This window comes from Grammomys surdaster, unplaced genomic scaffold (genome assembly GCF_004785775.1).
Source record: "Grammomys surdaster isolate TR1022 unplaced genomic scaffold, NIH_TR_1.0 126178, whole genome shotgun sequence".
In the NCBI taxonomy this organism is placed as follows: domain Eukaryota; kingdom Metazoa; phylum Chordata; class Mammalia; order Rodentia; family Muridae; genus Grammomys; species Grammomys surdaster.
Genome location: NW_021620984.1, coordinates 9,056,925 through 9,071,263, shown reverse-complemented (window position 1 = coordinate 9,071,263; position 14,339 = coordinate 9,056,925). Strand labels below are relative to the sequence as shown.

The 14,339-nt window shown below is 42.9% G+C and overlaps 1 protein-coding gene across 1 annotated transcript in view; it reads right to left on the bottom strand.

Annotated features, from left to right (window-relative positions):
• Nucleotides 1–14,339, bottom strand: part of Fam149a (family with sequence similarity 149 member A) — a 43,876-nt gene that overhangs the window by 16,880 nt on the left and 12,657 nt on the right. Inside the window, exons 2-4 of the mRNA XM_028757653.1 lie at nucleotides 2,347–2,454; nucleotides 1,948–2,086; nucleotides 820–962 (exon numbers count right to left, since the gene is read on the bottom strand). Of these exons, the coding sequence (XP_028613486.1) occupies nucleotides 820–962; nucleotides 1,948–2,086; nucleotides 2,347–2,454 (390 nt within the window). The remainder of the gene's footprint in view (nucleotides 1–819; nucleotides 963–1,947; nucleotides 2,087–2,346; nucleotides 2,455–14,339) is intronic.

Genomic DNA, 14,339 nt, shown 5'->3' with positions numbered 1-14,339 from the left:
ATATCCAAGGCTGGTTTTCAACTAACAATCTCCCTCCTGCCTCAGCCTCCTAAATACTAGGGTTCCAAGCATCCGTTACTATACCTAGCTAAGATAACTTTTTTTAAGTTCCCTTGACAAGCTAATCAGAAAAGACAAGTATGTGTATGTTGGTGTTCTAATCCGTTTTGGTCAGCTCAGAATGTGAGAACACAACACTAAAATAAATTTCCCTTTCCCCCTAGTACCAAGGCTAAGTAAAGAAAGCAATGCTTCCTACCGAAACTACATACTTTCCATCTTGAAAAAAATATATATATATATGTGTTTATATATATATATATATATATATATATATATATATATATATATCAAATGTCTCCTTTGAAGGAAAGTAGAGAGGGATGGATAATCTAAGCCCATCTAGCAAGTTTTTCAGCAAGTGATCACTTAGCCCCAGGAACACAACCTTTCCCGTACCCATGTCCCCAACCCACACCCACACTATCTATTCTCCCCCACCCCTATGCTGATGCTCTCAGCCATGGCAGGTGCCTGCCACTCACACAGAGAACTCGAACATGAAGGGACACTCCTGAGACTTTTGTTACCATCACGGATACAACATCTTTCTGAGAACTACCTAGACAAGCTAACTTTTAGCTTCTGACAACTTAAAAGGCACCTGTCAAGTTTTCCTTGGGACCTAAGACTAAATTCTGGATAAATACTCTGACTGGGTAGAAGTTCTCAATCACAATGTGTTGGCGGAATAAAGGAAAATCAATTAGGCATAGATCAGAACCTCATTCCTGAAGATGTCTTTGGCCATTTCTGTACCTGAGATGGAGGGATCTCCTTCCCCACTCATCACATTCAGCCTGCAGATTCTGGGTCTGGGGATTCACTTTCCCTTCAAATAGCAGTTCCTCAACCTCCCAGAACAGCTGCTGGACCTTCTGTGCGTTGACTTTGTCAAATTCCTGAAAGAGAAGTACAGATTCAAACACCGCATTAATCCATTCCACGCCACCGTCATCCACCTGACCTCAGGACATAGATACCTCACTAAAAGTTATAGAACACTGGCTTCATAATCAATATTTATGAATCAGAGAGCACTAAATAAGAGGAAATAAAACAAGGTAAAACTGTGGGCTCTGTAGCGAGACAGACCAGCATACTGATTGTTGCTTTTCTGATCAATGATACCTTACATTAAGTCTCACATTTATTAACTGTTAAATAAAGGTAAGATTGGCAACACCTCCGTTATGAGATCGTTTAATATTCTCATAGATACAGATATGCATCTTTACACAGCCAGCATCTCAAGGAATGGGGTTGGGGGATGACAAAGGAGACAAGATTCTGCAAATCTTAACGAAACCAGAGCTGTAGCTAAATATCTCACTCCTCTGAGAATCTCATAGTCACAAAATACCCAAAGTAAAGTTAGTGTTGATGGCTTGTCTCAGGCCAAGGCAAAAGTAGAATACCTGACTTAGACTTCTAGGGGCACAGGGTACAGGTGGGGATGTCAGGGTCTTCCAATCATGGAGATATCTTATAGTGTTTGCTTTTCCAAAACTTTCTCTTACTTGCATTCTTCATCGTGGAGGCTGTGTCTCAGGTTTCTAGCCGTAGGATAGTATTTAAAAGTTAGGTACAGTATAATGGAAAGCAGGGGTATAGAGTGGGAGAAAGAAAATTGGTTGGGGGTGGGGAGTGGGTTGGGACACAGGTAAGTTGATCCCTGGGCTAACTAACTGCTTCAGTGAGAGACTCTGTTTCAGAAAACACTGAGGAGAGTAGTAGTGGAAGATATTCAGAGTTGACCTCTGACTTCTGAATGGCATCACAGTTAAGTGTGTGTCTCTCACACAAACACACAAATAAATAAATGACTGGAAAGTAATTCCCCATAAACCATCCCCTCAAGGTTGTTGAAACTATCAAAAGACATACATCATCTCTCCAGGAAGAAACCGAGCTCCTCTCCGTAGACAATCCCGTGGTGGAGCTATGTGCGGAAGAGCCCAGCCAGGAATTGTGGGTCTCCGTGGGCGTGCTGCTCCCGCTGGATGAAAAGGATGAGGGGGACTCACTGCAGGGAGAAACACAGAGATCCTATGAGCTGGGAATCATGGTCATTCTACCCAGGCTTGACTTCTCTGGTCAGGCCCCCTTTCTCATTGTCCCATTGAACGTATTTGCGAAGTTTACAGCAAGCTGGTCTAACAATCATTTTGTCAAGCATAGCTTTACTTGATCAAAAACAAAATAGTATTACTGATCCTGCCCCGCCTCCATATTTACTATGCACATCTTCTCTTGGGGTCAGCGTTTAAAAGGATTGTTTCTTACCTGGAGAATTTATCAATGGCTTTCTGCACGTTTTTCGTAAAATTCGTAGGTAAAGGATCTTTGCTCTTTTCAGAGCTGTGCTTCCTGAGTCCTGCCGAAAGCCCCCTTCTGAGAAGAAAGGAAAAACAAGGGAAGTCGGACAGAGCTATAACATGATCAGTGATCACATTGGTCTGTAATTCCCCACTGTTCGGGTCACTCCTCTTTCTAGAGGCTTCGGCATGCCTTGTTTTTATTTGTCTTAGAATCAAGGTTGCCAGTAACCTATAAGGATATTTACATAATCTGAAAATACGATAACAATCTCGAAGAAGTCAGAAAACACAAAGCTGTCCAGAATAGTTGACTATACTTCTTACAGTTCTTTTCCAAGGCCTAAGGCTTGGTTGGCAAGCGGAACATGGTCTGGGTTCATGGTGTCTTTTAACCAGGTCCTTTATAAAACCCAGTGAGCATGCCAGCCAGTGATCATTAATTCCCTATCAATTCTGAAATCCACCAAAGAATCTGAATCACATAGAAGCCATTCAAATGTGTAATTTTACTACTGTCTGGTATGCATTCTGGATTTTTCAAGGGCTCAACATGTTAAAATTTAATGAAAAATTAAAATATCTGAAATCTAAGTAAACTATTAAACCAAAGTGACACGGTTCAAGTTAATCATTAAAATAGCCTGTCAATGAACCTTCTAAAACATTTACTTCCTCTTTATCAAAATATCTTCTCATGTTTAGCAGTGAGCCACTGTGTTTGCTAGTAGAAATAATAAATCCCAGACAAATAAAGCACATGCTAACTTAAGGTATGGTAAAAAAGACTTAGACTTTCAGCATTTGAAATAAAGACACCATTTGGTGCGCTTTAAAAATGAAGGCTGGCTTTGCTTTTAATTAAAATGGTAGCTAACTTTTAACATTTGTATTTTTAATATAAATGGAAATACCCTGCCTTTACAATACCTATTTAAAGTTCACCTCAAAGAAGGGAATTCTTTTAAAAATTAATACTATCTGCAGAGATTAGCCAAGAACCTCAGCCTTATACTGGTGGGTTTTTGTACAATGATTAACAGAATGGTGCTGTTTTCCATTCCTACTACCTATATGTACTTAAGTACACTTAAATAATCCTGAGGCAAAGATGTTAAAAAAAAAAAAAAGAAGAACAGCATTCTCCATTTCTCTCTCTCTCTCTCTCTCTCTCTCTCTCTCTCTCTCTCTCTCGTTGCTTGGACTTGAATCCAGAGGCTTTTTCTATGAGGCAAATGCTCTGCCACTGAGCCACACTCTCTGCCCAGCTCCCATGCTAATCAACCACTTTCCGTTACCACTGTTCAGATGTTCCCCAGCTACCTTTAAAATCACATTGTGATTTGAGTTTTAGTTAATTCTAGAAATATCGTGTCAAATAGATGTTTTTTGAACAGTAAGGAGCTTCACTTAGATTGCGCTAACAGGTCATCCAGAAGGATGATGCCGTGATGGAAGACTTAACAGTTTTCTCTCTGATGCCTTCTTCATAGTGGACGCACCCACAGACTTCTCTTCCTTGAGGCTCAACACCCACATCTGCAAACCGACAACGAAGCAGCCATCCTCCCCTCGTGCTAGAAGCATCAATCCCGAGACCCAAGTGCATGGAGAAGATTGGATGCAACGTACCGCAGGATGGGAGTAGCTGGCAGCGTTCAAAACACAGTCTATAGAGTCTTTTGCTTCTTGTGTTACGTTATTATTAGGTTTTAGTCCTTAGGTTTCCCTGTTCTCTAGCCAAACAGACTCCATGCATAACTTTGAACATCTTAATCCCCTGTGAACTGTCCACTCCTCAGACTAAGTGTGCAAACTTACAGGGTATATCCTATCCTGTAAGTACTTTAAAACTTACATCCGATGCGATGTCTGTTAAAGTCATGATACCCAATCCATAGACATTTGATAGTTTTATGTTAGTCCTTTCCTTATGCTTACATTTTAGAGATAGTAACAGTTTTCTTGGGTGCCCGTTTGAAACCAAGATGTGGGCTCGCCTGATGCACGTGGAAGTTAGGGCTGAATACTGGTCGCCAGGAGTTCCCCCAGATACTTCATTTAGTCTGGTTTTACTTATTTATTTTTTTTAAGGTGGACTTCTGACAACCTGAAAACCTTGGGTCAAACTGCCCCGTGGAAGTTCATATGTTAAACGGTTCTCGCAGCCTTCAAAACACCATTTCTCTGTTCGAAGGGAATATTTGAAGTAGGTACAGTCTTTAGATTAAAATGCATGATAGTCAAGGGTTTTGTTGTTGTTGTTGTTGGTGGTGGTGGTGGTGGTGGTGGTGGTGGTGGTGGTGTGTTTGTGTGTGTGTTTCTGCAGGCTGGAAGTTGAGCAAGGCCTTCCTCCTGCAAGCCAAACAAGCACTCTACCCTTGAATTAAAACCAGCAAGGATCTGTTTTTCGACTGTGTAGCAAACACACCCAAAAAGGCGGATGCGGGGGTTGGGTGGGAGCGAGGGGGCGGGGAATGATCCTTCAAAATATAAGAAGCAACCCTAGTTCTGGGAACTGTTGGAGAACCCTTCTGGTACGCAGTAATGCTTCTCTGAGCTACGTCACTTGGGAAGGCCTGCTGATGCCAGCATGCTACAATTTCATGAATGAATGCAGGGAAGAACGCACACACCAGATGGATTTTGCCTTTGCAGGCCGGAAAAAAAAATCACAAAACCAAGCCATGATCTAGAACTCATTGAACCCAGCCCGGGTGAACTTACCCAATAACAATCAGCCCCAGGCTCTGGCTCTTGTCCCACAGGCCGGGTCGGGAGTCTCCGGGCCTGGGCAGCACTGTGCGGTGGCTTCCCGCGCCGTTCTCACGCGGGGCAAAGGCTGCAGCATGTCCCCTGGTCCCCGGGACCTCAGCTCGGCGCCCGCCCAGCCCTGAGCCCCGAGCCCCGCTAGCGCTGCGCCCGCGGGGTGTCCGGAACCCACGAGCCCGCAGAGACGCAGTCAGTGGCGCTGGAGGGGCCCATGGGCGCGGCGGATCCCGGGGCTCCGGGCACGGCTTCCCGCTCCGGACCCTCAGATCCAACGGAGGCTGGAGGCCACAAGGAGGTCTCCCAACCCTCCCATCCTTCCTGCCTCCTGCCTCAGCCGCGACTGGAGTGGGCAGAATCGCGGCCAGCACTCTCCGCCCCTTCCCTCCCTCTCCGGCCCGGACCTCCGGAAAAGCTGGCCACTGCTTCTGCAGATCACAGATTTCTGTATCCAGAGACCAGAGTTTTTGGAGGCCTCCCTGAGCCAACCCCACTATTGTCTCCAAAATATTGATTTCCCAAACCCTGATATTTCTAGCCTAGCTTCTCCAAAATAGCATTCCCTCCTCTCAGCATCAATGAGATGTAAGGTTTCAGGTGAGAAGGCAAGAGAGGTTTAAAATATCCAAGGCCTAGATCTAGCAAACGCAAGATTAATTACTCGGAGCTTTAGGTTTGATGATACACAAGATCAGCATCCTTTGCTGGGTAGTCTCAGCTTCTGCAAACCAGTCATTTTAATGTAAGCCACAGAGCCTCTTTGCTGTTTGACTCAAGGGTTTATTGCATGTGTTTGTTTTCTTGAGTGTTTTAAGATGAAGTCTCTCTCCTTGTAGCCCAAGTTGGTCAGGAACTGACTGTGTAGCCAAGGCTAGTTCCAACCATAGCAATCCCGTTACTTCAGTCTCTTGAGTGACCACTGGGGATTACGGAAGTGATCAATTACCACGCTGATTTGTGTGTGTGAACACACGAGTATATGTGCAAATGCATGTGCTTGCATGGGTACATGGGTGTTTGAGCATGTGCACGTTCGCATGTGTGCGCATGGGTGTGAGTGTGTGTATGTCCAAGACTTTTAAACATTAATATATCACAAGTTTACGACTGGAATGAAACAGCGTTTCTTAACGTGCAGCTCTGTGGTAAACTGCTTCTCTGCAGGCCTGAATGCAACCTCCATCTGCACAGAAATCAAACTAAAAACCCTAAGGTTAAGGCCCCATGAGAGCCCCCCACACACACACCTTTCATGTTAGCACGCCCATTTTTGGCACCCTCAAAGAGCTACAGGCAACTAAGAAATGTTGAGAGCTGTAGAAATAGCCTTTTCCAGGGAAGAGCCCCCAAATGGTTATCCAATAACAAATGGTCAGTCTTAAAATCATACACACAGAAGTAACATTACATAGATAGAGCAGATTTTATTTATATAATTAGGAATATTTACAGACACACACATACAGGCACATATATGTATGTATACATATATATACATACATATATTTGAGAATGAGGAGGAGGTACATAGGAAGGATTGGGGAGGAAAGGGATGGAGGTAAATAATGTACGTGTATTTTAATTTAAAAATAATTTTTTAAAAGACTAAAAACTCATTTTCCCATGTTCACAATTGATGCTCCTTCCGAGGCCACTCGGGTTTTTGCCTGGTAGCTGATCAGGTCTGGGGGATCCACACTGGCTTCATGTAGTTGTACACCCAATGGGTCAAGAAGTGACTAGTAGTGGCTAAAAACCTGGTTTTAGTTGGACATCCCTTTTGTAAAGTCTCAAGGCTTCAAATAGTTCCTCTAGCAGGATGGCCACCAACCAACACAGTCGCACGGGACTTCAAGAAACTAGACGCTGTCCACTCTATCAAAGCCTGGCCTGACACCAGGTAGTGACACTTCTGCTACATACTATAATTAAAGTGGTCTTGGAATGGAAGGCATAGAAATAAACCACCCTTCTCATTGGGAAAGATGACCCAGTTCACAGCTATCTTGAATCTATAGCAGTCCCGGTAGTCCCCGCCTCTGTTCCCATAACACTCTCAGCATGTCCAAACGTGGGTGGGACGGCTGTTTACAGGCCATTTTCTTGACATCTGGAGGCCTGTAAACAAACAGTTCAAACAGGTGCTCACAACTGTTATTGCTGATGAGTATAGCCTCTTCATTTGGGCCCAAGGCAGATTGGTGAAAACTGACACCTCTGTTTTTTATCTCATGTCTGTCACCTTTACTTTAGCAGAAGGCACAGAGAGAAGCCATTGTCCTAAATTTTGGATCCCTAGAATGACATACCACAGGGAAAGTTTTGGGCCTTGCTCAACTCCTTCTGTTTAAATCTGAAACTCATGTCAGGATCCAGGTGATGGATGTAGGGTCTTTGGACCCCTTTCTTGGGATCCCTTGCCAATGTGGTCATGTTGAATAAAATTGCTTTCTGATTTTTTCTTTAATATTACTCATGGTTACTTTTACCATTACTCCTTTTAATTGGCATATGGACTGGGTGGCAGAGCCTTTGGGAGTTCCAGAAGCCAGCCCTTAGTCCTCAAAGCTCCAGTTTCAAGAGGAGCCATCAGCCTTGTACTCAGACAGTGAGCAACGGTGGTGGGACAGAGATGGGATAACTGTGTTGACCTTCTTGTTCAACAAACGCAGCAAAGGGGGTCCCAGCTGGCACATGCTAACAATTCCCAATGAATACTCACTTCTGCTCTCCGCCATCTCCCCGACCCTTATCCACTCTCTGTTTCCCGTCTCTGGTCTCATCAGCAGCACTAAAGTGCTTGTGCAGTTGCAACCTATTCAGTAGGCTCACAGCCTGATTCCTCCCAGAAGTTTGGGTAAGAGGTCCAAACGCCTGCATCCTTTCCGTCCACGACAGTGGTTCCCTCCACTACTCCTCCCACACAACTTGCCTGTAGCACACTGCCATTTACTTAAAATTCACCAGATTTCACTGTGTTACCCATAATCCATACCATCACCTGTGAGTTGGCCCTTTGGTGAACGTCAAGGCTTCTGATAGGATTTTTAGGATCTTTGAAAGCCATGTGACATAAGAAAACACTTCAGCTCTCTCCGAGGTCTTTATAAGCCAAACCTTTGACTTTAGTTTCATTGCTGTGTAGAATCTGGTTCCTGAACAGAATCTACCTCCTAGTATTGCCTAGAGAGACAGTCTTACTTTCAGAGCCTTAGACACCCGAAGTGCAGGATCTGAGCTGAAACAATGACCATCTAGTGCACGCCTAGATCAGGACTGCTCAATTACGCATAGCTCTTGCTCTGACTCCTATTTCCTGAGGATTCTGTTCAACACCCAAATAGTTCCATTTTCATTTATTTCTATGGCATTCAGTTCACATCTTTGTTCCAATTTCAACATCTAGAACAGTGCTTCTTGCTTAAGTAATGAAGCCATAAAAATCTTCTTATTTAGTGGATCTAGACCATCCACCACTGCCCAGAAGACAAGTGATATACGTTTATAAATGAATGCTCATGTATAAGCACAACTGCATGCTCACACACGTGTGTGCACACATACACACACACATACACACATACACACTTCCAATTGGTTCTATTTCTCTGAAGAACACTGACTAATACCTAATACTCTGGAGAAAATAGGGAGGAAATGAATTCAGTTACTAGTAAAATCAATGGTGAGTAGTTCATTGTGACAAATGTACCTTAATAATAGATGCTAAAATATGAAATTATTGTTAAATTTGAAAACTGTACTTAATACTTCCACTGGCCTTTCTTATTCTTTTCCCCAATTACTGTTTATCCAAGACTGATACGAAAATATTGTAGCCCAATGCTCAAAAAAAAAAATCCAATAGATGGCGCCACGTCCCTTTCTGTCGTTAGATTCCTTACACAGACTGAATGTGGTTTTGTTACTGCTTTACCTTTCGAGGTTTTGTTTGTTTTGTTTGTTTGCTACGATTTAGGATTTACTAGATTTTCATTTCAGAAGAGATGGAGAATCTTATTTAGCTCAGAAACTACTCTTTCTGTGTCAATTATCTGGTGGTGCACACAGCACACAGGAAGTGCCATCGTATTAGAATCTACCACAGGTGGACAGAGAGCTTTCAATTTGTCAGGCAAGTAGGACCAGAAGCTTCATATCCTATTCTTATCATGAAATCTACCCTGAGTAATGCTCCTCTCCTAAAGAGAGGAGAAAAGCAAGGTCAGCAGCATGGGTGCAAATTGTCAGGGGCAAGCGGTTTTATACACACTGGCCCAGTCTGACCTCATATATTTACCTTATAAACATTTGTCTCAAACTCATTGGCTGAATTGCGCTAGAGTTCTTTCTCTTGTATGCTTCTTTTATTTACAAACAACAAATATGTTCCAGATCATTCACTAACATTTCCAAAGCATGTTTCGTATGTCAGGCCCTGCTATAAATGTTTGATATAAGAGAGTATACTCATGTTTCACAACTGTTTACTATGAATGAAAAAAAGAAAGAAAGAAACAGGAAAGGAAAGGACGTGGTATGGTGGAGGGAAACTTTATTATAGACATGTGGGAGAGCACAGCCAGAGGCTCACGAATCTTAGAGTCCAGAGTGATCATGGGAGGAGAGGGGGGAGGGGAAGGGATGGAGAGAGAGGAGAACCAGGCCAAAGGTACAAAAAAGGGTAGGTAGCCAAAATGGCTGGATTAAATTGGGAAAAGCCTCTGGGCAAAGGGCACCCCAGCCTCTCGGCTGGAGTGTTCAGGTTAGAGGGCAGGGTATGACAGCCATACCCTGTAGCAAGTAAGAACTGAGGGATGCTGGGAGAACTGGCAGCCAGGTCTGTTTTGATATGTCAAATAAGTACCTCAGTTGTTTGTCTGGGTTTGAAACTTAACATTGTCATCCTCTGCAGAATCAGGACAAATAGGTACCCGGGGGGTCTTAGTCAGGCTAGGAAAACCAGAAGTGTTCCGGTCCTTAGAAGCAAGGAGATGTGGGTGGCCTGCGCAAGACAGGTAGCAGCAGCAGCGCCAGCAGCAGGGGCGACTGAGGCTGGCGGTGGTGAGCGGTGGCGGTGGGGAGCCTGAGCAGTCAGGTCCAGTGATAAAAGCTTAGGGAGAGAAAACTCTTCCTAAGTGTCCACATCTCAGTAAAACTCTCAAACGGTAAAATAACCTGTGCACTTTATTCCATGTGGGTAGGGACTTCGTAAACATTGGGATCCAGGGGTAGAAGCTTCCCATTGGCTCAGTTTGAAATGCTTGCGTGAGTAAGGACTCCTGCTGTTTTCTCTACCCTACTGATTGCCATAGTCCTCTCAGTGGGCTGTCTTGGTTATGTGTTCTAGAGCAGGTAGACACAGGCAGGGAGAGGTCCCACTCCTATTGTTCTCAGTTCTGAGATTCACAGGGTTTGAGTTCACTTAACCTTCTGTCTGGTGGCATGGTCCACTTGCCCCTCCTGCACTCCCCCCCCCCCCACTGAAGGTCACTGTGATTAATACCACTTTGCAGGTAGCTGCATGGTGTATTCAACGTGTAATTCAATCTACAGGGTACACCACCAGAGCCCTCTCTGGGTGACATGAAGACTCTATGGACTGCATTATTCAGCAACAAACGAATTTCTAACTTGAGAAGCGATCACAAACAAAAAACTGTAAGACTTGTTACAAAGAGAGAAAAATATAAAATTTCTTTGACGTTCGAGAGATTTTACCCAATTCACAGAAAGATGCAAGATTAGTATATTACTCACAGTAAAACAAACACATGGCCAAACTCTGAAAAGGGATGGTGAATTCTGATGAGTTAGTTGTTGGATAGAAACACCACATTGTCATTATTACAATGCTGTATCTGTCAGAGAAATGGAAATTTCACATTTCAACTTAATACATTGGAAAAAATGAATTCAGTGGCATTTGGTAAGAGCTACTCTTTTTTTTCTTGAATTTTAAGACTTATTTTATTATGAGACCATGGAAGAAGAAACAACATAAAATAGATTTCTGGAAAAAAAAAACCAAACAGTTCAATTTCTCAAGTTATAATGTAAATATAATCTAATTTTTCTAATTTGTTTGCATTGTTGGGTTTTATTTCTTCATGTCAATGGCACAGCCAAACACTACAGCTTTGTTGTAATTCCTAGACGATGGCTGATAATGATATCATTTCACACAAGCAAAGTGTTAAAACGTAGATGATGCTCATGGTTTTTCTGGTTCACTATTTGCGAATTCAGCTATTGCGAAGATTTCTGACATCCACATCAAGCCTTATGCATTTCATGCTCGTTCACACATAATCATATTTACTAGATTTATTGCACATGTTTACACCAAGGGCTTAAAACTGGGGCTGACACTTGGAACTTGCTCAAGAACTATTCATAAAAGTTGTCACATGTGTATGGGGTCCAGGCTCCCAGCTGAGATCACACAAGATGACATCATTCTTGTTCTACTCTTGCTCTGTGAATCCTTGTCTTAGGATGGTTCCAGGTGTAGACTTAAGTGCTGTATTATGCTTGTAAGCACAAGAAGGATATGCTTTGCTGTGTATGGAGAAACTACAGTGTCAGGTAAGGTTTCTACTGGCACAAGGTATGGTTGCTATTGAGGGTTGTAAGGTTTCGGTTAGTGAATCACTTATGTGTACGTGAATAATTTTTGTATTCATAGACACAAACACACATAGATAAGATTACATAAGATTAGATTGATCAAATCGTGAAAACGTTGAGTCTAGAGTCTCACAGGAACCAAAGTGTATTGTTTCTAGGAGCGAGCTTCTAAGTTCTGTGATGGCTGATTTGTACCAAGAAGCCCAGTTCCAAAATGCACTGTTTTGCAGCAACTCTGAAGAGCATCACTGTAGGACACAAGGAGACCCACTCTGTGTTTTTATTCACACTTATTCATATCCATGGCTGTATAATCTCTTTGAAAAATCTATTGTTTAGCTTCAAAAGCCTGTTAAAATATGGCAAAGGTACAAAAATTTCCAAACATGAACCAAAACTGAGCTCACATTCCTAGGCCCCAGAACTCTCTCCTATCCTGCTTCTTCGGATGTTTCATGTTTGTCTGTTAACCAGTAAAGAAGGAAGCTGCTGATTATCTAAACTAAGGCATACAAGTCATAAATGCATTGCCCGTCATGACTTAATTGACTACACACAGCTTGTTCGCTCCTTTGTTCCCTTATTCTGAATTCTGGACCAGGAGGAGACTTGACCTCAAAAGATGAATCAGGATCCTGAAACCAGGTGACCCAGATAAGGTCCAGTCACCAGAGTTAACTTCCTTGCTTAACCCCTTTTGTCAAAATATGATTAGTCAATGCGACACGTCACCTCACTCCCCCTTGTTTTGGGCTCCCATAGTATAAAAATGTACAATCTCCCTTCGGGACACAGTTCAGATCCTGAACTTGCTGCCTCCATGCACATACAGAAAATAAAACTTTCATTTCTAAATGGAGTGAGTTTTCTCAGCCTCTACCTGAAACCCAACACACACACACACACACACACACTGTAAAGGGAGATAATTTAAATACTGTAGTTAGTTCTAAGTCTAGAGCATCTTAGTTGAGAATGATGTAGTATACCCATGTCTTCTGTTCCTATTGATCACAACTGAGTTTTGCAGTTCTCCATTTTTAAGCTGCACCTGTATCCCCTGAGTATTTGTAAAAATGCAAGTCATTGGACCTTGCCTTTCTCTTTCCATCCCAGCAGTTATGGGGTGTGAATTTGTATTTCTTACAAAATCTCAGGGGTTCTGTTCTCTGTGGACCCAAGCTGAGCCTGTGAGAACCATGGCTCCTAGTCATCTGCTTTATGATTCTATCTTTCTGTCTGATTGAAACCACACCCTACCCCTCAAAGCACTCGATCCCAGGAATCATGTCATAGCTAGCCTTGTATTCAAACTTCAGTATATATTAGCTATTTCATTATTAAATTTTGTTTGCTTGTTTACTGATTGTGTATGTGTGCACATGCATGCACACAATCACACACACTTTTGCACATATGCATAAGCAGTCCAGGGCACACATGAGGTTTTCAGAGAACAACTTGAAGGAGTTGGTTCTCTTCTTCCACCATGTGAGCCCCAGGGGTCGAACTCAAGTTTTCTGGTGTGGCAGCAAGCACCATTACCTACTGAGCCATCTTGCCAGTCCTAGTTTCTGATTCAAGGATCGTTGAGTGGGTGGGCCTGACTGAAGCTTTCCTCTTGCAGAAAAAGAAAGTGAAGTCTACAACTGGTCACTCCCAACCAGACACAGGAACCCTCGCTTTAGCACATGAAGTGGTCAGCCAGGCTTCCTAGCATAATTTCCTACCATGACCCTAAGTAAAACCTACTCTGTCTTTGGGTGGGAACATGAGCTGAAGAAGGCTCTTTCCAGCCACAGAACTGGATTCTGCATTAGGTCCAGATAACTAAGGAATACTTAGGGCTGAGGGAAAGTACTCTTGACAGAACACAGAAGTTCCTCTTCTTGCTGCAGGGCCTTCTTTTTGCTGAACAAAGCTGAAAGGAGAACTTAGTTTGTGAGACTCTAGGTGTGACTGTGCTCTTGGTCTGTGCTTCCTGCCTCATGAGAAGCGAGAGTCTGGACTTCTCCATTGTGTACAGACAGCACTTAGCAAAAAGCCAGGCCTGAAAATGCTTCCCGTAGTCTAACTTCACACAAGTGCATTTTACGTTGACAACCAGAAAGTAATTAGAAGGTTGAAAATAGAAAATAAAGATGAGGATTTTCCATGGTTTATTTAACACAGAAGTTGGGATGTGCCCACTGTCCATAGCATCTCAGGACAGCAGTCACCTGGGTGAGAGCCTTGAAGTGCTTGTCATGAAACACAAGAGACATCACCTCCTGTTTCACCTTCATTAAACTGTTATGCTTCTGTATTGCACATACAATAAATGCAAACATGTAAAATAAAGTTTAAAAAGCGTGATGCTGAGTAAACTACATGAGATATAAAAGAAAGAAAGAGAGATAAAAAGAGAGAAAGAAAGAGAGAGAGAGAGAGAGAGAGAGAGAGAGAGAGAGAGAGAGAGAAAGAAAGAAAGAAAGAAAGCAGGCAGGCACATGGTTCTAACCTATATTTGGTAACTCTGAGAGCCACATTCAGGGGAAGAAAGCAGAATGATGCTTCTTTGGG